Source organism: Dromiciops gliroides, chromosome 3 (genome assembly GCF_019393635.1).
Source record: "Dromiciops gliroides isolate mDroGli1 chromosome 3, mDroGli1.pri, whole genome shotgun sequence".
Taxonomy (NCBI): Eukaryota; Metazoa; Chordata; class Mammalia; order Microbiotheria; family Microbiotheriidae; genus Dromiciops; species Dromiciops gliroides.
Window position 1 is genome coordinate 479,300,387 of NC_057863.1, and position 23,128 is coordinate 479,323,514.

Below are 23,128 nucleotides of genomic sequence, written 5' to 3' on the forward strand. Positions count from 1 at the left end.
AGCCTTCCAATCTTTTGACAACCATAACTGTCACCTTCTACCCCACCATCTTTTCTTCTCTAGGCTAAATTTCCTGAGCTCCTTCAACTCGATCTTCAAATGACATAATATTAAGTCCTCTTACACCATCCTGGGCTCTAACATCTGTACACACTCAGTCCAGAAGTATCTAGCTTGGAATGGAGTCTTTGGCACTGTGGGAATATTATTCCTTAGACAGTCAAGAGGTCCAATACAAAGCATCAAAAGGTGTAGTCCTACCTAGCAATACCACTTTTTGGTCTCCTTCCCAAAGAGATCATAAAAAAGGGAAAAGGACCCACATGTACAAAAATATTTATAGCTGCTCTTTTTGTGGTGGCAAGGAATTGGAAATTGAGGGGTTGCCCATCAATTGGGGAATGGCTGAACAAGTTGTTGTATATGAATGTAATGGAATTCTATTGTGTTGTAAGAAACGATGAGCAGGAGGAGTTCAGAGAAACCTGGAAGGACTTGCATGAACTGATGATGAGTGAGATGAGCAGAACCAGAAGAACATTGCACACAGTATCATCAACATTGTGTGTTGATCAACTGTGATGGACTAGTTTCTTCTCACCAATGCAATGGTACAGGAGAGTTCCAGGGGACTCATGATGGAAGGGGATTTCCAAATTCAGAAAAAAAAGAACTATAGAGTATAGATGCTGATTGAACCATACTATTTCTTTTGTTTTTGGTGCTGTTGTTTTTCTATTTTGAGGTTTTTCCTCAGTGCTCTGATTCTTCTCTTATAACATGACTAATGCAGAAATATGTTTAATGTTTTATATATATGTATATATATATACATATATATATATATATATATATAACCTACATCAGATTACCTGCTGTCTAGGGGAGGGGGGGAGGGAGGGGAGGGAGGGAGAAAAATCTGAAATTGGAAAGCTTGTATAAACAAATGTTGAGAACTATCTTTACATGTAATCGGAAAAAAATAAAATACTTTTATCAGAAAGAAAAAAAAGGCGTAGTCCTAAAAGGCTGGTATAATGACATTTTAAAGAGTTCTGTATATAATGCTTAAGGGAGTATCCATCCCCACCCGCCCTTCCCCTTAAAAGTATCCTACGTGGAGAGTATTTCAGAGAATAATGATTCTTAGGATTATCGAATCGTGAGAGTATATCACTCTTCATATTAACTCAGGGGAGTTCAGCAGGAGATCTGTAAAGCTCTTATGTTCTGTAGGTCTCTATCTACATGGTAATTCTCAGCAATAGAGTTTCTGCAGCTGACTGACTGCCTTTGTCACCATTCTATCTCACTCTCAAGATGTAAGTTGGATCGGGTCTATAGAATTCAGACACCATGTTCCATTCTAATAACTTTCCTTCACTATTTGGGAAAGCAGACTTTAATCTTTTTTCAGTTGCAAGAGACTGGCCTGCTCTAGTGTTAGCTAATCTTTCCATTAACCTTCAAGTACCTCAGATGTTTTGCCAGCTTACAAGACCCTGACATGTTCTATTATTTCAAGGGGATTTGCTAATGAAATGTTATCTTTCAGATGGTTGGTAATTCTCATGGAATTCAACTGGATGTGAAAATGCTTCCCCTTCTTGGCCTCATCGGTATGACTCTAGTCTTGAGTATTATATCGGTCTTTTTCCAAAGCCAAAGATCAGAAGATAGCCAGCCTTTTACCAATATGTTCTAACTGCCTTAATTTGAAGCTATTTCCTTGTCACCAAGTTCAGGCAACCTATGAAGCAAGCAGGACCAAATGACCACTGCATAGTTTCTGGTAGCATTCATTTATCACTCTGTAAGTCCTCTTATTCTCCCCTCAACCTTCTTCATGTCTTCCCTCCCTATTTCTTAGTCCTAGCAGTGGTACTCTGATGGAGCCAATCTTACCTAAAGATCCTACTGACTAATATAATCCAATTTTTCTTTTGGTCTAGGGAGCCTCTTCCCCACACAATGTTAAACACACACACACACACACACACACACACACACACACACACACACACACACACACACACTACACCACACCACACACACTCAAAATGCAATCCAGAAAAGAAGGAATGAAGACTCTCTGAACACATTTAAGCCCTAAGGAGATAAGCCCAAATACTGGAATTCTCTTGAGCTCTTTGGAAGTAAAGATGAGGAGAGCCTGGCATTCTATCTCAAATTAAAGAAGCAAGTCACAGATGAGGTCTAGCCTAAGAACTGTGACCCTGGAGGAATCAATAGAGTTCCATTTTCTCCAAACACACCTCAATGCTCAAGGACTGTTTCACTTTACTAGGAGCCCAAGGTGCCTTAGTGCCTCCTTTCCGCTACCTGGGGAGTTGGATTCAGGTTAGCTGGTGACAAGTCTCGAACTCAATAAAAAAAATTCTGCTATATTTCACACAATTTCCTATCACCGCATAGTGAAATGAATAAAAGACCTAACTCCTCAGGATGCTACGGAGACAGTGCCTTTTATAATGACCTCATCTGTTCTCAGTATTAACACTAGCACTAGCCTGCCTCATATTCTGGAGCTCTACGGAAGAATCCCTTGGGATGAGGAGCTGACCTTTTGCCTTTCAATTTAGGGCTGTGGAAGTACTGTGCCTTTCTTGCCTTAATCAATAACTTTATTATTTCTTTCCCTTGTAATTATACTTGAGCAACCCTGGTTTGGGTTTTTTTTTTTTTTTTTTTGCAAAATTATAAGCTTTTCCTTTGCTGAAATGAAATCAAACCCTGCCTAGCCAAATGTGAAACCACATTTCACGCTGAATTTTTTCCCAGCATTACATTGTCTACTGTGTGAAACTGCATGAAGACAAAGCTTACTATTACAGCATTAAGAGTTGCTGAATAAATCTCAGAGCATGAGAATATATTTTTTAAAAAATCCGAGGAAGTGTGCTGATTAGTTAAGAAAAATTACAGTTAACTAAGTAATAGACTTAAGAATGACTGCCATGTACAACAAAGAACAGTTGACAAATTCATCTCTTACTCAACTTCAGAGAAATAAATCTGAAGTAAATTTCTGTTTTCTACCTGTTTCCTGTCTCTCTACCCACCCAAATAAAGCTTAGTTTTCTAAAATACTGCTTTCCTAACTTGACTGTTTGAACCTGCAATAGTTCCCTAGTTTTCATGTCTCAGGCACCTAACGTTCTTGAGACTTTATAATCTTTTTCTCTCTTTTAATTTTATTTTTACTTTTCAAGAAAAAAAAGTCTTAAAAATTAATCTGTCCCTCCTACTACCCCCCTCCACTGAACACATTAAAAACCCCCAAGGGGCAGCTAGGTAGCCCAGTGGATAGAACACCGACCCTGGAGTCAGGAGGACCTGAGTTCAAATCCAGCCTCAGACACTTGACATTTTCTAGCTGTGTGACCCTGGGCAAGTTACTTAACCCCAGTTGCCTCACAAAAACAAAAACAAACAAACAAAAAACCAAACCCCCAAACCAAAAAACTCCCTTCCATAAAACCCAAATCCCTTAATACATATCCACATAATCTGGTGAAATAAATTCCCACATCAGCCATGTCCAAAAATGTATGTCACTTTCTGCATTTTAAGTTCCTCACCCTTCCGTCAGGAGGAAGAGACATATTTCTTATTTTTAAAGTGATTTACTTTTCTTGTAATGAAAATCTACCTTCTTTACCTCCTTCCTATCTGCCCCCCCCAATTGAAAAAGAAAGAAAAAACAAAACTCTTGTAACCAATATGTATAGTCAAGCACAACAAATTCCTTCATTGGCCATATCCCCCAAAATAGATGTCTCAGTCTGTTCTCTGAATGCATTACCAGTCTATGGAGTCGGTGGGCAGGGATGATATATGGGGGGGGCAGTAGAGAACCCATAATCTGTCCCTCTACTCTCTAACCAATCTAACTGTTCCTCAAAGATCTAGTGAAAACCTTCTATTCTTCAGAGGAAGACATCGAAGAGTGAGAACTAGACAAAGCATCCAAAGATCTGGTTTTCAGTCCAGGCTCCACCAGTTCCCAGCTGTGTATCCTTTGACAAATTGTTCCACTTTCCTAAGCTGCAGTTTCCTCATTTGTAAAATGAAAAGTTTGGCCCATATGATTTTTAGGGTTGCCTCCAACTTTAATGCTGTACATTAGAATTGTCAAATACACCAACTGCTGAAGGCTGAAGAATGCAGAGCCAATTTGATTAAAATGTACACTTACCCTTCCACATAGCAACTTTCCCTATTGTGGTTTCAATATACTATCAGTCAGCATAAAAAATTAAATGGGAATTTTGGGAGGCTTTTGCAGAAGCTGTAGACGAGGCAGAAAAAGTTTAGAAACTCAGAACTGCATAACATATACATATAATATTGTATAGTAGCAACTTATTTTATGGTTTTGTGTTTGTTTGTTTGTTTGTTTTTTTAGTGAGGCAATTGGGGTTAAGTGACTTGCCCAGGGTCACACAGCTAGTAAGTGTTAAGTGTCTGAGGCCGGATTTGAACTCCGGTACTCCTGACTCCAGGGCCGGTGCTCTATCCACTGTGCCACCTAGCTGCCCCTATTTTATGTTTTAATACAATATTAATTCAGACTTCTTCTCTGGTATGAAGAGAGAGCCAAACCCCAACCCCTGTGATATGGAAGGGATAACTATAACAAGGAAATAGCAACAAAATAAATAAAAATACAATAAAACATAGATTCTATAACATCTTAAAACTAAGTCAGAAGTCGATCTCCTTTGGTCTACAGAATCCTTTCTAGCTAAGTAAATTCTCTGAGACCCAGATCAGGTCTCCCTTTCACAAATGGGACTTCTTCCCTCACTACTCAAGTCCACAGTAATTTCTCTCTAACCAGACTTTTGGAACACTGCTTATTCTGGTTCTACTGCTGACTGTTTAATACCTCTTAGTATTGTCTTAGCAATTAGATTCTGATCTTTTTAGTGTTCCTTTCCGTGCCTAGCATGGTGCTAGGCATATAGTAAGCCCTCAAAAAATACTTGTTGAGACCTTTTCAATCAGGAAGGAAGGAAACAGACATTTATTAGACAACTACTTAATGCTTTATAAGTATGGGTACTATTATTATTTTGGTTGTTATTTATTCATTTCAGTTATGCCTGACTCTTTGTGATACCATTTGGGGATTTCTTGGCAAAGATGGAGTGGTTTGCCATTTTTTTCATTTGACACATGAAGAAACTGAGGCAAACAGGATTAAGTGACTTACCATGAGTCACACAGGTAGGTCAGATTTAAACTCAGGAAAGCCTAACTAACTTTAGGCCTGGCACTCTATTCTCTGTACCACCTGGCAGCTCACATTATTTTTTTTACAGTTGAGGAAACTGGGGAAGACAGGTTATACAGCTTGTCCAAAGTCACACCACTAGTAAGTAAGTATCTGAGCAAGAATTTGAATTCAGGTCTTCCTGACTCTAGAGCCGGCAATCTGTGCACTATAGCGCCACCTCACTACTGCAGTCGAAAGTACAGGAACTTAATCAATTTGGGCAATTTGCTTTTCTTGAAGTTTTTTTTAAGAGTACTTCTCTAAATGCATTACTTTTCTTATCTAATGCATTACAGTTCTAGTCAAATATTATTTTTGTTTATTATTATTATTTTGTGGGGCAATGAGGGTTAAGTGACTTGCTCAGGGTCACATAGCTAGTAAGTGTCAAGTGTCTGAGGCCGGATTTGAACTTAGGTCCTCCTGAATCCAGGGCTGGTGCTTTATCCACTGCGCCACCTAGCTGCCCCTCAAGTATTATTTTTGAACTAAATGCATTTCTGAAATTATTTTCTTCCTAGGAAGTTAAAGGTATTTTTTTTCAGCTTGGCTCAAGTCCTTTATCATAAAGGCTTTGATTGTGTTTTGGAGGTGACAATGGATTTTTAAAAAAATATATTTTCTAGATTCTAGGATATCAATTGACTTTTATTTTCTATTTGAAGGCAACTGGGGTTAAATGACTTGCCCAGGGTCACACAGCTGGAAAGTATCTGAGGCCAGATTTGATCTCAGGTCCTTCTAACTTCAAGGTCAATGCTTTATCCATTGTGCCATCTAGCTGTTCCATGACCATGCATTTTCAAAAGTAATGCCAGTAGAATAGAAATTCTGGTGGGGCCTTTCAAGCTTCAAAGGCTTAGAATACAGGCCCATGATAAGCCTGTCGTATTGATCTCTTAGCTAGGGCTGGGTTTGCCAAGTTCAGAGAGACTCTTCACCAGTTCTGGCTCCAGAGTGAGGGATATTTTGACCTAAGAAACTTCCTACTGAACTGTGTAGATAGGGTGTGCAGGAACCAGCTTGAACCCAGCTAAAGCTGATTGTTCAATTTCCAGTGTGAGCATTTATACCTCAGAAATTGGCAAAATCTACAAATTGTGGTTTGATTTATTGTTTTATTGATTGTTTAGATTTTTTAAAAGTGATTCAGAAATGTTAATGCGGCAGATTAAACTTTAAAATGTGCCAGTGTACATTTTTCAGAAAGCCAGTTGTTAAACAGTTACCAGCATACCTCTGATTGTAGAGGGGTGTGATATGTACCAGAGAAGGGAACACTCACATTGACAAAAACCCAGAAATGCTTAAGTATTGGCCAGAGCTACCAGAAGCATCTTAGCCTTTGCGTTTACAATTAATCTCTTTTTTAAAAAAGATATCTATTGATATTTTTTGTTCTTACGTTACCTACATTGCCCCCATCCCACTCCCAGATAGCTACCACTCCTAACAAAGAAGGGTCAGGCTCTTTCAAAGGTTATTGAAGCTGGGCTAGCTGGTTGCTAGGTCTGGTTACTAGGGTGAAGATTTTTATTGGGTTATTTAAAAAAAAAAACAACCCGGCATCTACAGTTTCTGGTTGGTCAAGAGCTGTATATAGTAGAGCTTGTAAAGAGTGGATGGTGGATTTTATATATCCTTCATCTAGATTTATAGGAATATAAATGTTTTAGGAGACAGGACCCATTTTAAAAGCAGACTATAGTATTTATTCATGGTGTATTCAGAGCTAAAGAAAATCAACCATTAATGCTATCACCTTATAAGTAGCCGCTTGTCTGGTACCACTAGATTTATGAAGGTCCAGTTATCACAAAGAATGTTGTTTTGTCTGTTTGGCTGTGTGTATGCCATGTACTCTACACCAAGGTCTTATAAGAAGGTAATCTTGGAAAAAGTACTTGATAAACCAGCACAATTCGGCTTATCTTGGGGCTGTCTTTTATGTTTTGGATTTAAAGTTGTAATTTTTTACATTTCTTTCTCAGTAATGAACATAACTTTGTTACTCTTAGGAGATGGGCCTATGCTAAGTACATGAAAACGGCCTCAGATTAGTTAAATACCTGGATTCTGTTAATTTACACAATAAGTACCCAGTGCCTCAGGGTCTGAGTTTAATGGTGTAGGTGTTATCATCGGAAGAACCCTAGACTGGAAGCTAGGGAGCCTGGGTTCTAATCCTAGCTCAGCCACTAATTCATCCTGTGACCTTAAACAAACACTATAACTACTTTGGGCTTCAGTTACCACCTTTAGTAAAAAGGTGGGATCAGATCATTATTACAAGAGCTGACTTTTAGATAGCTCTTTAAGGCTAGCACAGTTCTTTCCGCATTCTGTCTCATTTGATACTCACCACAACTTTTTGAGGTAGGAGCTACTATTATCCTCATTATTCCCCAGAGACAGATGAGGAAACTCAGGGTAAGAGGAGCTCAATGACTGACCCCACAACTAAGTGACCTTGATCCCACAATTAAGTACTGGAGGAAGGATCTGAACTGAGTTCTTCCTGCCTCGAAATCCAGTTTTATCCACTATGCCATGTTATCACAGAAAAGGACCTTAGAGGTTATAGTTATAGTTTTATTTAATATAGCTAAATAATTATACTCAGGTTATGTTTTCTCATTTTACAAATAAGGAAACTGAGGCCCAGAGAGCTCAAGTAGCCTCCTTAAAGTCCCACAGGTAAGAAATGACAGAGTTGGGATTAGAACCTCAAGTCTGTTGACTTTACTACACCACAAGTAAAGTTTTTCCCCACTATTGTACTGTAAGTTCCCTGAGATAAGGATTGTATGGTTTTTCATTTTTGTTGAACTACAATGAAGTGAATAATGCTCATAGCATATATATAATATATACATATCTATATATCATACACATATAGAATGTATATATTTGATACTGCTATATGTTGTATACATCTATGTTATACACATGTAATGTGCACATGATACATACATCTATATGATAACTCTATATATTATATACACACATAATGTATATCTATATTATAGATCTGTGTTATAGACATATCTAATATATACATATATGTTTATCATTTGGTGATATCATTTGACTTAGAAAAGAATGTGGTAACTAGACCAAAAACTTACAATTTCTCTAGGTTTTAAAACCTTGCTGTCGCCCAGAAATCTGGCCCACGATTTTTTTTTAAATCAGTGGACTCCGTCTAGGATTTCTTTAGTACAGGGAACTCTCTTGAGAAAACTCCACCTACCAATGCAGATCCATGAGGCTTTTCAAAGTAGAGTGTTAAAGAGTTGCCTAGGGGTTCTAAGAAGCTGACTTGCTCATATGCACATATATGCAACCTGTGTGTGTCCGAAGCAGGACTCAGGTCTTTCTGACACAGAGGTCAGCTCTTTATCTGTTATTTCAGGTAGTTTCTCATCTGTGAAGATACCTCTCCATAATCTTTTATGGGAGGTTGTTCAGTCATATCCCAGTCTTCATGACCCCATTTGGGGTTTTCTTGGCAGATACAGGAGTGGTTTACAATTTCCTTTTCCATATCATTTTACAGATGAGGAAATGGAGACAAACAGGATTAAGTGACTTGCCCAGGGTCACACAGCTAATGTCTGAGGTCAAATTTGAACTCAGGTCTTTCTGATTCTAGGTCTGGAGCTCACTGTTGCTACCTAGATGCCCCTTTTTATAGGGGACCACCACCCTGTAATTGGGCAAGGAAAAGCCAACAATGAATACAATAACAATAGAAGTCGATAAACTCAACATTATCTTCACAGCTACAAAAAGTTTCATGTTAAATTTGAAGTTTAGGAGTTAAACCACTATATGGTTAATGGTAAATAAATGTATGACTTAGATTTTCCTTCATCTACAAAATATTTCTCATCTAATCTCTCCAAACCCAAATTGATTGAATGGCTATCCTTCATATTTCTTGGACCTTAACTTGGGATAGGAACAAAGAGAAGAAAGAATCCCAGCAAAATACTTGGTTTTTTTGCAGGAAAAAAAAAAATGAATTGTACTATTATAGGGTATTGTAATAGAGACCATGAACTTTATAATATGTACATACATGTATCAATTCTTTCATATTTTTTAAACTATAGCTACTATTACAAAGTACCCTTCAGCTCCTATTACATTGAACATTTTTCTTTAAAATGGTGTTTGGTCACTGCTATATTAGATTCAGGGACAACTGAGTGCCAATGCTTTATATTTCCATTAAAACTAAAAGCACAAAAAACACCCTAAAAGCACATAAATTCACGTCTACTGTGTATATAAATATTTCATCTCAATGCTCATCATTGCAATGGCCAAAATCATTGAAACTGATGTTAAAAATGGAGCAGAGTTATTCCTTTTTCTTTAAAGAAAGTCCTAAGTGACTGTAAAGCTGCCAGTTTAATCATCCTAGGTGGTATGTAGCCATCCTTCAGGTCAAGGTTCACAAGCAGACTGATCACTAAGATGTTCCCCAGGGACCCTATTTTAATGAGTTTTATATTAAGCCATACATTTCCCTTCATCTAGTAACATACTGTCTACCTCAAGCTATCTCACTAACTAATGCATCACTGGACCCAAAGGAGGCAGCTCCAACTTTTTATCAGCCTATCACATACATCTCTGAGAAACCCAGCAACCTAATAAAATACATTACACAGACAAGTGGTCTTGCCAACATACTTTCTATTAAGGAAATTAAAAGCACATGCTCCTTCTCAACCTGTGCAAGCTCACGTGTTTGGGCAAATGTCCAAAGGAAAAAGAAAGAAAAGCTTTGTGTTGGAATCGTCATACAATCCTTTCTCATCCGCACTCTACTGTCAATGCCTAGGTAGGATTTTTAAGGTAAGCCTTTCAGACACACATTGTTACAATAGCACAAATCTCCCACATCCTCTCACAATCTCTCTCTCTCTCTCTCTCTCTCTCTCTCTCTCTCTCTCTCTCTCTCTCTCTCTCCTCTCTCCCCCTCTCCCCCCTCTTCCCTCTCTCCCCTCTCTCCCCCCTTTCCCTTTTCTTTTCTGTCTTTCTTTTTTCTGTCTCTCTCAATCCCTCTGTCTCTTTCTCTATCTTCTGTTTCTTACTGTCTTTATTTTAGAGTTTCCACCAGTATACAATACAAGGAGAACCTTGGGAAACTTAGGAATGGAAATTTAAAGGCTGGACTAAACTGAGGTTACACTTGAAATGATCTAGATTAACGCTCCTCTTCCCCAAGTGTAAGAGTGACCTCAGAAACTCAGAGCTGCAATGACGTAGGGTACCTAAGATATCAGAAAATGCAAGTTAAATCATTCCAAGGGTTCGGAGCCGGGTGTGGCCATGGAACATTTGGGTGGGTGGGGAGTCTTTTCCTTTCCCTTTCAGGACAATGCCCACCTCAAACTGCAAGACCCCAGAATTATGTAAGACACTGCAGTGTGTGTGTGTGTGTGTGTGTGTGTGTGTGTGTGAGTGTGTGTGTGAGTGTGAGTGATATCCAAGGTATCCCTGAACACTCCTTACAATTGAGCCGAATATAAATAAGCGGAGCTTCCCCGGGCTTGGTCTGGCCCACCAACAAAGCAAAGCCGCGCACGCCGGCCAGGGAGGAGCATCAGACTGTTGGTTGCTCGGGGGTTCCCTCTCTGCCCTTTCAAAGCAAAATGCCCAAAAGAGGGTGGGGGTGGGGGAGGAGAAAGGCAAAGTACCGTCTTGTCCAGGCACTGAAGGCAGTAGTAAAGCTTGCAGCAGCACTGGCCCATCACGGCAGGCAGGCTCCGGCACCCAGCGCACCGGCTCCGTTCAGCGTGCCATCATTAGCTCCGGAGCCGCGAGGCTGTCACCAGTGAGTGGCGCCTGCCGCCGTCCGCCGTCCGCTGCCGCCGCCGCCGCTGCTGCTGCTGCTGGGGCTTCCATGGGCTCCCTTATCTCTCAGTGTAACTTCAGGAATTCAGAAGCGGGAGGAAGAGGAAGAGGAGGAGGGAGCCGCCAGCCAGAGCCGGCTGCATACTAGGCTCCGACTGGGGGCGGCAGGGAGGGTCACTTAGCCACTGAGAGCCATCCAGTGGGGCGGATCAATAGGCGCACAATAACTGGGCATTTACCAATTTCATCACCCTCCAAGCCACCCGCAGCCTCTTGCAGCCGCCGCCGCTGTCTCTACTGCTAACTGATGGGTACCACCTTGCAATCCTCATCCCTTCTCCCGCTATGACACACACACAACTGTACACAACAGACAAGCTCGCAAGAGTAGAAGCGCACAAAAGAGCATCCTGAAGGGCCTCACTTCAGGGCTAAGCTGGCCTCTGATTCGCCATCCCCACCCAGGGCTTCTGTTGCTCTCAGAAGTAAATATATTTATAAGTGTGATTTATACGATAAGACAACAGGCCTTCCCTGCCTCATCGCTCTGCCTGTCAGGGTATCTGTTGCCTACTGGGATCTCTAATTGCTCATTTTCAAATCCGTGTACCACGAACGCGTCTTCCCTGTTTGATGAGACCTTTCTCGCATCTGAAATATAATTATGTGTCTGATTGCCTGGGCAAGAGTTACCCTAGTCATTAAAGTGGCCAGTTGATTAAAACTGTGGTATTTGGAGGTTTCCTTTCTTCCAGGCATTTCACAGCTTAAAAGCCTTGAGCGATATGATATGTCGAAGCAATTGGTCGATTTTCATACAGTAGAAAGTCAAAAGAGGAGGGGGAGGGGGAAATTACCCTTCAAAGGAGACTTGGCGTTTTAAAAACATGATCCATACATACATCTGTAAATGAAAGCTATATCTATTCACAAGACAACCATTTAAGGAGATACTTGCACCTCAGAGGAGAAAACCTGAAAGGTTAGGCTCATTAATAATCCAGACATGAGCAAACACACCAAATTTTTATGCTGAACACTGACTTTGCCCAACACTATTCTTAGGCAGTGCCTGCAGGAATCAGGTAACATGAGTTAATTCTGCCTGGAATTCTCCAAAATCCAGACTTTCCTTAGGTAGTTTAACTGGTCTAAGCCAGTTAGATCTCAGGGCTGAGGGAGAATACCAGGATCTTATCAAAGCAAATGAGAGGCAACTAGATCTTTTGGGGGGAACTTCAAAGAAGAATCCTAAATCCTTCTTTGTCATTCAGGTCGGTATGTTTTCATTCTTGGCGTATTCCCTTCATGGATTTCTAGACAGTATCTGCCTTGGAATGGGAACATACGTTTAGAAAATTTATTAGTAAAAACTGATCAAACAATTCAGAACTAGGAGAGGTCATGAAGTCCAACCCTCTCTTTTTCCAGATAAGGAAGCAGAGAAGTTGACAACATCCCTGGGGCTGCACAGGTAATAAGCAATGGGCCTGGGTTTCTAAGCAAGGTGATCAGACTACAGATTTACATACTTTTGATGGTATTTCTCTGTACAACAAAGTAGAGAGCATCATGAATCTCTGGTGTTGAGAGGGCTTCTAATCCTGTTTAGGAAACCTAAAACACATTCCTAGACTTTAACCCAGGGATATCACTACTGGGACTGTGAGGTTATTGATGAAAAGAAAAGATAGCATATGTACAAAAATATTCACATCAGTATTATTTGTGAGAAAATTGGAAACAAGTACATGTCCAGCAATTGGGGAATGGCTGAACAGTCATATAAAAACGTAACAGAATATTACGACATCATGATAAATAGAAAGAATTTAGGGAAACATGGGATCTGAACAGACATGATCCAGATTTGTGGTTTTATTGATGTTGGCAACTCCTGTTGAGGAAATTCCCTCGATCTAAAAGGACCAAGAATTTCTCTGAAATTTATGGTCTTACAAAGTTCCTTGGAATCCTCAAGAAGTTAAGTGACTTGCTGGTGATCACATAGCTGATAGGTGTAAAAGGCAGGATTTGAACTCGGGATTTTCTGATTTGGAAACCAGCTCTTTGTCCGCTGCATCATGATGTCTCTTATATGAAGACAGCAGAGCCAAAAGAACCATATATTTCAATGAAGCCAATAAAGACAAGTTGAGGTGACAGCAAAGATAACTGACAATGTCGACATTATTCCATCAAAATGGAAGCACACCTTCAGTAACAAATAGTAAACTACAAAAAAGGAGCACATCCTGTACTATCAATTGTAACAGGCTGATTAGGCAGGTGTTTTCAGGTAGTGTGGTTTAAAAGGGGTTTGCATTTATGTAAAAAAAAATCAATAAATTAAAATTAAAATTAAAATAAACTGATGGATTAGGCCTGGATGATATCTAAAGCCCTTGCCATCTCAGGAAAAAAAAAGACTCAGGATAGGTAATTAACCTAATGGAAGTAGCTTATCATGGCTAATAAATGAAGTCTGGCTGTTACCCATAGAGAAAAAGGAAAAAGAAATATTTATTCTGGTCTTACTGTTTCCCTTATAATCCCAAATTAATTTTTAAGGGACATTCTTGCCAAGATTAGAGCTCTTAGTACATGAAAGCTTCTCTGGAATGATAATCTTCATCATATGAAATTTGTAAGCACATTTGTGGAAATGCAAACATATTTTCACATACATGCAAGTTTTCATAGGATGAGATACAGGAGCACTTTAAGTGTTTTAAGAATATTTGTACTTTTACAGTGGAGGAAAAGATGGGGGAGGTAGGCAGGAGCATTTAACCTTACTCTCATCAGAATTGGCTCAAAGAGGGAATAACAACCATGCTCAGGTATAGAAATCTATCTTACCCTGCAGAAAAGTGGAGGCAAAGGGAATAAGAGGGAGGGACTGATAAAAGGGAGGGCAGAATGGGGGAGTTGGGAGTTAGAAGCAAAACACTTTGAGGATGAAGAGGGTGAACGGGGAGAGAGAGACAGAGACAGACACAGAGAGACACAGAGACAGACACAGAGACAAAGAGACAGAGAAAGAGACAGAGAAAGACAGAGACACAGAGATACAGAGAAACAGAGAGACAAAGAGAAACAGAGATAGAAACAGAAAATCAGAGAGAGAGAGAGAGAGAGTAGGATAAATGGGGAAATTACACTGTTAATCAGAGCTGTGGAAAAAAATTTAACAGCAAGTAATCTGGTAAAGGCATTATTTCTCAAATATATAGAGAACTGGACAAATTTATAAAAATAAAAGCCATTCCCCAATTGATAAATGGTCAAAGGATATGAACAGGAAGTTTTCAAACAAAACAATCAAACCTATCTATAGTCATGAAAAATACTCTAAATCACTATTGATTACAGAAATGCAAATTATAACAACTCTGAAGTACTACTCTATACCTATCATATTGGCTAACATGACAGATAAAGAAAATGACAAATGTTGGAGGGGATTATGGGGAAATGAAGACATTAATTCAACATTAACTGTTGGTGGAGCTGTGAATTGATTTAACCATTCTGTAGAGCAACTTGTAACTATGCCAGAAGGGCTATAAAACTATGCATACCCTTTGACCCAGCAAGGCCACACCACCAGATCTGTATTCCAAAGAGATAAAAAATAAAAAAGGAAATGGAACTATTTGTATTAAAATATTTATATTTTGTATATTTATATAAATATTTACTCTCTTACTGGTGTCAAAGCACTGGAAATTGAAGGAATGCCTATCAATTGGGGAATGGCTGAACAAGTTATGGTAGATGATTGTGATGGAATACTATTGTGCTATAAGAAATGACCAGCAGGATGCTCTCAGAAAAACCTGGAAAAACTTACATGAACTGATACAAAGTGAAGTGAGCAGAACAAGGAGAACACTGTACACAGTAACAGCAATATTGTATGATGATGATCACCTGCAAATGACTTAGTTTTTCTCAGCAATACATTGATCCAAGGCAATTCCTAAGATTTATGAAAAATGCTTTACATCTCCAAAGAAAGAACTGATGGAGCCTGAATGGAAATTGAAGCATACTTTAAAAAAACACTTTATTTCTTTTTTTTGTCTGTCTTTTCTTTCACATCATGACTACATATTTCCGTATACATAACCTCACATGTATAACCTGTGTCAAACTGCTTGCCTTTTCAATGAAGGGGGAGAGGAGGGAAGGAGAGAACTTGGAACTCAAAATTTTAAGAAACAAATGTTAAATTTATTTTTATATGTAACTGGGATAAAAATAAAATTTTAAATTAAAAAAATAATATTTGTGAAATCACATACAAACAAGGACATTCAGAAATGCTGAAAACTGAATGCCCAAACAGAAGGGAAAGAGCAGAGCTATAACTAGGATGGGGTGACCAGGTTGTTGCCTTAGGATATACATTACTACTTCAGCACAATAGCTACAATTGTACTTAGCAGCTGTTTAGCAAGGATGAATTAACAAGAATGGAAGCTACCAGATGGGCAGATGGCTTCTTTCTATCCTTAAGAATTTGTACTCCAGGGGGCGTCTAGGTGGCGCAGTGGATAAAGAACTGGCCTTGGATTCAGGAGTACCTGAGTTCAAATCCGGCCTCAGACACTTGACTTACTAGCTGTGTGACCCTGGGCAAGTCACTTAACCCCCATTGACCAGCAAAAAAAAAAAAAAAAAGAAGAATTTGTACTCCAGGAATACCCTTCCTTATTCAGATCTGCCCTGCTACTTCTGCACTCCTCCTCCCTTGCCCCTCCAATTTCAAGTACTAGGCTATTTGTCTCTTCCTCTTATCATGCACAGGTTGATATTCTGGGATCTCCTTACCAATATGGCAAGTACACTGAATTTGTCTTTAAAAGTTGATTTTGATGGGGCATCTAGGTAGTGTAGTGAATAAAGCACAGACCCTGGATTCAGGAGGACCTGAGTTCAAATCCAGCCTCAGACACTTGATGCTTACTAGCTGTGTGACCCTGAGCAAGTCACTTAACCCTTATTGCCCCACCCCCCACCCCCTAAAAAGAGTTGATTTTGAAGGTATATTTTGTGCTGTGTGCTTCAGGCATATTCTGTGTTGCTTGCCCTGGATGCAAAAATGGCTAGTTACAGCACTGGCTAAGTAAATACAAATGATCATATGATGAGTCAGAAATAGGTAATTTAAAACAAACCAACCTTCTTAAAGTTGGCATTTCTTGTCTTTGGCTCAGCACCTGAACCAGATTGCCATTGTTCCTATTCATGAACCCTACTGTCTCATTTATTGTGCCCCCAACTATAAAATGAAAAGATTGGATAGTTGGATTAGACAATCTTCAAGGTATTTTCTTTCTCTGTTATTATTTGAGTCTGTGTTTTGATGACTTTTTAAAGTTCTTTCAAAAAATTTTTTTTCTTAGAAATGGTGAAAGTAGCTATATGGTTATTTTGGTTCAGTTGTCCACTCCTTTTTTTCCATGCATCTAAAATGAGTATTTTCTTATTAGCCACTGGCCCTGTCAAAGCCCTTCCCTAAGAAAACCTGCTTTTACAAAATCAAATATAATCTTTGAAGAGATCTTATCTAGTGAGATGGGGTTGCAAAAGGAGAGGACAAACCTCATGTCTTCAAGCTCAAAATGAATAGCCTGAGTGAGTGCCAGTGAAATATACTGAATTTATAGAATAGAGTCTTTGGAAGCATCTTTGATGGAATTTTAAATACTCAGGACGTAGAGAATTAAGATAGAAAGGAAATGAATGACACAAAGCATTTTCTGCTCAGAGATTCTTTTCAAAATGGATGTATAAAAGTGAGTCATCTCTATACAATCACCATGTAAGGAGAGTCTAAACCCATAATGATCTTTCTATTCTAATTTGGCTCTTCTTCAACAGTGTCTGTTTGTCAATGATTCAGCTCACTGGAGAGGCAGCATTCTTAGTAAATTTCTGGATTATGCCAAGTGGGGAGAGATGATTATTCTCTTTAAGGGAGAAACTCAATTGAGAATATTCTTTTGTGTGTGTGGGGGGGCAATTGGGGTTAAGTGACTTGCCCAAGGTCACATAGCTAGTAAGTGTCAAGTGTCTGAGGCTTGGATTTGAACTCAGGTCCTCCTGACTCCGGAGCCAGTACTCTATCCACTGCACCACCTAGTTGCCCCAAGAATATTCTTAACGAGCTACAGACTTTAGAGTAGTCTAGACAAATTTACTAGGAAGGAATGTTGGTCAGTATCAATTCAACAGATCTTTAGATTAATTGCTTTCTACATGAAAAGAACTATGCTAGACTTAGGGGAATATAAAAGCAAAAACAATGCCTGTCTGCAAGGAGGTGACATTTTAGTGGTTGGGAAAGGATGATTTAATAGTGCACAGATGTATACTATTCTCAGGTAATTTGAGGAAGAAAAAAACCCTAACAGCTGAGAGGGATCAGAGAAAAGCTCACAGATCCAAAGGCACATGAGCAAAGTCCTGAAAGAGAATGAGGATTCTGAAGATCACAGATAAAGAATGCATTCTATGTATGGACTCAGTCCTTGTGATACACAGAGGAAGGAGATCGAATGTTGAATTCATGGAATAGCTGGGAGTTTAATTTGACTAGAACAGAGAGTTTGTGAAGGGAAGAGTATAAAAAAAGTTAGAAAGTTAGGTAGGGACCACATTGTAGGGGGCCTTAAATACTAGGTTAAGGAATTTGTATTTTTTTCAAGAAACAATGAGGAGCAACCATAAATATCTCCGTAGTGGCCATGGTCAGATCCATGCTGTAAGAAGGTTTTTTGTATGGAGGCTCTATTGGAAAGGGGAGAAGCTGGCAGCAAGGAAACTTGTCAGGATATTATTACAGAGTAGTCCAACTGAGAGATTAATGAGGGCCTGACCAAGGGTGGTGATCATGTGAGTGAAGAGAAGGGGATGGATACCAGAGAGAGAGGTTATGGAGACAGAATCAGGAACACTTGGCAGCTTATTGGAAATGGTGGTGAGACAAAAGGAAGATTCAAAGATGGCCCTGAGGTCATAAACATGAATATGCTTATGGGAGCATGGTGGTGCCTTCCACAAAGCCTCTGCTGCTCTGCTTAGTTTCAACTGTATAGAACAAGAGTCTCCTCTCCCTTTCTTGCCTCTTTGTGTATGTTGTCTCCCTGTTAAACTGTAGGCTTCTTTTTTATTTATTTATTTATTTTTTTTGCGGGGCAATGGGGGTTAAGTGACTTGCCCAAGGTCACACAGCTAGTAAGTGTCAAGTGTCTGAGGCCGGATTTGAACTCAGGAACTCCTGAATCCAAGGCTGGTGCTTCATCCACTGCGCCACCTAGCCGCCCCCGACTGTAGGCTTCTTAAGGGCAGGGACTTTTTATGAATTGTATCCTCAGAGTGCGCAGTACCTGACACATAGTAGGTTCTTTACAAAGTTTATTGGATTGAAAAAGTGGTGGGGTAAGGGGGTTTGTGGGCTAGATAATCAAGTTTGTTTGTAGCAAGGTGAATTTAACATGTCTGTTGGCATCTAGAAGTCAATATCCAGCAGGCACTTAACAAAGGAGGACTAGCATTCCGATGACATATTACAGCTAGATATATAGATCTGTAAATCATCTGTTCAGTGATGATGCTTAACCTACTCTATGGGAGTTAGTATATGATATCATCAAGGGGGAAGAAGTGTAGAGAAGAGAGAGTAGGACAGAGGCCTATGTGTCACCCATGATAAAGGATTTGGAGAAAGATAATGATGCAGCCAGGGAGAAGAAGGAACCATTAGTCAGTGAGGAGAGGAACCAGGGCTGAGTACAATCATGGAAGCCAAGGAAGGAATGAGTCAATGTCTTTCTGCCTCTGTCCCTCTCTCAATATATAATGGTATAAAAGAGTATTATAATATAAACAGTGTACATAATATATAATGTATAACATATATAATAGTATATAATAGTAAATAATGTATAATAGTAAAACATAACATAACAGTATATATTATATACCAAACAATGCCATATTATTATGCATGATACACTATACAATAATAGGTAATATATTAATATATGTAATGTTATATAACAACATATAATATTAGTACATATAATGGCAAAATGTATACTTTATAATAGTGCATGTGATATAATAAGTAGTATGTCATAGTATATACAATATACTATATTATAGTATAGCATCTTATGTTAGTACATATAATCTATATAATAGCAATCATATAGTCATATATACAACATGTAATATACTATATGATGGTATATAATCTATTAGTGTATATAATATACTATATAACAGTATAAAGTATGCTACATAATGGTATGTCATATATTAGTATATTTAATATGCTTTATAAGAATGTATATACCATATAATAATTTATAACATACTATTTAATAGCATGTAATATATAGCATACTATATGATATACATGTGTATGTGTGGATGTATGCTATGACAAAGAAATAACAAAAGCTCACATGAACTAGGTCTGATCCAGTAGGGATAATTTTCTCTTTGGCTTATTGACCCCACCCAGGGTTTACTCCAGGAATATCTCTAACTATAGCTCATGTCTACCTTTCCACACTAACAGGAGGCCCTCAGTTCCTATATAAGTACTCAAGGTAACACACAAATTGGATATGACGGCTCAATCTCACTCCAGAGAAAATGCAGGAGACACAGAAAATACACAGGAACCCATGAAAGCAGCTAGTTGGGATGGTGGATAAAACTCTGGACCTGGAGTCAGGAAAACCTGAGTTGGAAACTTGTAATGTGACCCTATAGGAATCACTGAACAACTATTGGCTTTAGTTTCTTTATCTGTAAAATGAGGAAAATAATAGCACCTATTTCCTGGCACTGCTAAAGGCTTTGTAAACCTTAAAAAAAACTATATAAATGCTAGTTATCATCATCATCAACAATCATCATCGTCGTCGTCATCAACTGACCTTGAGGCCATCACACTCATCAGAGATGAAAGTGACACATCATTGATATTTTCAGAATCCGGTACCTAGTGCAGAATCTGCACGTACCATTCATGCTTAAATATTTGTTGAATAAAGGCATAAACCTACTAGAGTCTAGTGAGGTCTGAGTCTAGTGAGGTCTGCACCTAGGAGGTACATTGTCATAAAGACCTTGTTAAAACACAACCATATGGCCTACATTAACTTTTTTTTTTTCGGGGCAATGGGGGTTAAGTGACTTGCCCAGGGTCACACAGCTAGTAAGTGTCAAGTGTCTGAGGCTGGATCTGAACTCAGGTACTCCTAAATCCAGGGCCGGTGCTCTATCTACTGCACCACCTAGCTGCCCCCCCTACATTAACTTTTGAAAAGGTTGGCCATCAGATCCACAAAAAATACAAAGAATAATCCCATTCTGGATGTGAACATATTTTCATTGCATTTCTCCCTTGTCATCTCCACCTCTTGGCTTCCCTGGTTTCCTTCAAGTCCCAGTTTAAATTCTACTTCCTGCAAGAAGTCTTCCTTGATCCCCCTTAATACAAGTATCATCCCTATGTTGATGGTCTCCAACTTATTCCTTGTTTGTACATAGCCATTTACATGTTGTCTTCCCCACTAAATTGTGAGCTGCTTCAGAGCAGAGACAGGTTTTTTTGCTTTTCTTTGTATTTCCCTGCATTTAGCACAGTGTGTGGCTCATAGCAGATGTTTGTTGACTGACTATTAAAGTCTTTAAGCAGGGAGGGGAGATTCCATTTAACTTAATTTAATTGAAATTTTTATTAAATGCCTAGTATTTGGAGAACACTCTGCCAGGGTTTGCAAGGATCCAAGTTGACTAAGACACATCTTACATAAAATCCACCAAGGGCACAAAACATATATTAAATATACAAACGCACCAGCTTCTGGCTCTGGAATGATATGGCCAACTGCTACATTTCTGCTGCTGAATGCCTGCCTGGCTACATCACTCTTTTATTACCCATGCCCAGATGACCTGAATGTAGACTGTCTGCCTGTCCAGATCTCTTTCTCTTCCCTGTTAATTTCTATAATCTGAGACAGTGCTACTCTGATGCCTCTACCACGTGCAAATGCCTTTTCCTTATACCTAGCACCATTTCATTCCCTCCTAAGCCTTCTGCTTTATTCGGCATATTTCTCTCATTTGTGGGTCCTGATCATCTGGGCTCTGTCTCAGGTGTTCATCATTAGCCCATATACTGGCATCATCTTAAAGAAGAAAATGGGAAAGCTGACTATTGCAATTTATGCCATTTCCCTGCTTTCTGTTGATGGTAAGAACCTGACTCAGGTCCTCTTGGATCAGTTCCTAAATAACACTAAGCAAGTCAATTTGTTATCTGATTTCAGCCCTCATTGCTCCATGGTAATCCTTTTATTATTCTTTCTTGATTCATGCTCTAGCTCGGGTGTTCCTTTTTTTTTTTTTTTTGGTGGGCAATGAGGGTTAAGTAACTTGCCCAGAGTCAAACAGCTAGTAAATGTCAAGTGTCTGTGGCCGGATTTGAACTCAGGTGCTCCTGAATCCAGGACTGGTGCTTTATCCACTATGCCACCTAGCTGCCCTCAGCTCGGGAGTTCTTAACCAGGGGTGCACATGCCCTATCCCAAAATCTCCAGGGTAGATTTCAGGGAGTCCTTGAACTTGGATGGGGAAAAAAGTACATCTTGATTTCAATCAATTAACAAACAGTTATTAAGTACCTATTATGTTCTAGGTACTGTGCTAAGCAGTGCGGATACAACAACAACAACAACAAAAGCAAAAAACAGTCCCTGCTCTCGAGGAGTTTACAGTCCAATTGGGGAGATAACATACAAACAAATATATAAAAAGCAAGGGATATATAGGATAAATAGGAAATAATTAATAGGAAAAAAGCACAGAATTAAGAGGGGCTAGGGAAAGCTTCCTGAAGAAGGTGGGACTTTAGTTGGGACTTAAAGGAAGCCAAGGAGGTCAGTAGTTGGAGTTAAAGAGGGGGAATATTCCAGACATGAAAGACAGTCAGAAGAAGTGCTTAGCCTAGAGATGTAGTGTCTTGTTCTGGGAGCAGCTGGGAGGCCAGTGTCATTGGATAGAAGAGCATGTGTCAGGGAGTAAGGCAAAAGAAAATTGAAAAGATAGGAAGGGGCTAGGTTATGAAGGGCTGTGAAGGCCAAACAGCCTTTTGTATTTGTTCCTCAGTAGCATACATAACTTCAGGGTGGGCCAGGTGTGGCCCCTCCCAAATGAGTCAGCTAAAACTCCAATAATTTTTACCACAAGGCAATGTGAATTTTAATAGAACTGGCTTCCTTTGGAATCCTGTGTATTATATTTTATGCATTTAAAAATAATAATGATGATGAAAACTAGCATTTATTTAGTGCTTATTCTGTGCTAGGCACTATACCAAGCACTTTACAATTATTATTCCATTTGATTCTCACAACAACCCTGAGAGAATAGTGCTATTGGCCCCCTTTTACAGATAAGAAAACTGAGGAAAACAGAGGGTGAGGGGTTTGCTCAAGATCACACAGCTAGTATTAGTTACATTAGTTATTATTAGTGACATTAGTCTGAAAGGGGACCTACAGGCTTCACCAGATTATCATAGGGGCCTATGATATATAAAAAAAATGTTAAGAACCCCTACCTACCATAACTTTCCACATTGACTTCTGAAACTTCTCTCTCTAAAGGCCTCATCAACCACCTTATTACTGTGAAAACAGAAGCCATCCCTTGTATACCCAGTCCTCTTCCCCACTCCACACCTTAAAACCCCTCTTTATCACTCCTATTCTCGCCTCCTTTGTTCCAGTCTCTGATGAAGGTGTGGTTCTTCTTGCCAGGATGAGGCCTTCCATGTGGGCTCTCGATATAGTGCATCCTCTGGAAACTAGTCTCTTACATCATATCCGTTTCTCTCCCTTCTAATCTCTCCTTCTGCAC

General features: G+C 39.3%; 1 protein-coding gene across 3 annotated transcripts in view; it reads right to left on the bottom strand.

Annotated features, from left to right (window-relative positions):
• MTUS2 (microtubule associated scaffold protein 2) overlaps nucleotides 1-23,128 on the bottom strand; it is a 679,782-nt gene that overhangs the window by 105,680 nt on the left and 550,974 nt on the right. The window contains exon 1 of one of the 3 annotated variants that reach the window (XM_043996075.1): nucleotides 11,017-11,450. The exons of the other annotated variants lie outside the window; for them this stretch is intronic. Within the exon in view, the coding sequence (XP_043852010.1) occupies nucleotides 11,017-11,070 (54 nt within the window). The 5' untranslated portion in view covers nucleotides 11,071-11,450. Of the gene's footprint in view, nucleotides 1-11,016; nucleotides 11,451-23,128 lie in introns of those variants that run through there. 3 annotated transcript variants of the gene reach the window in all.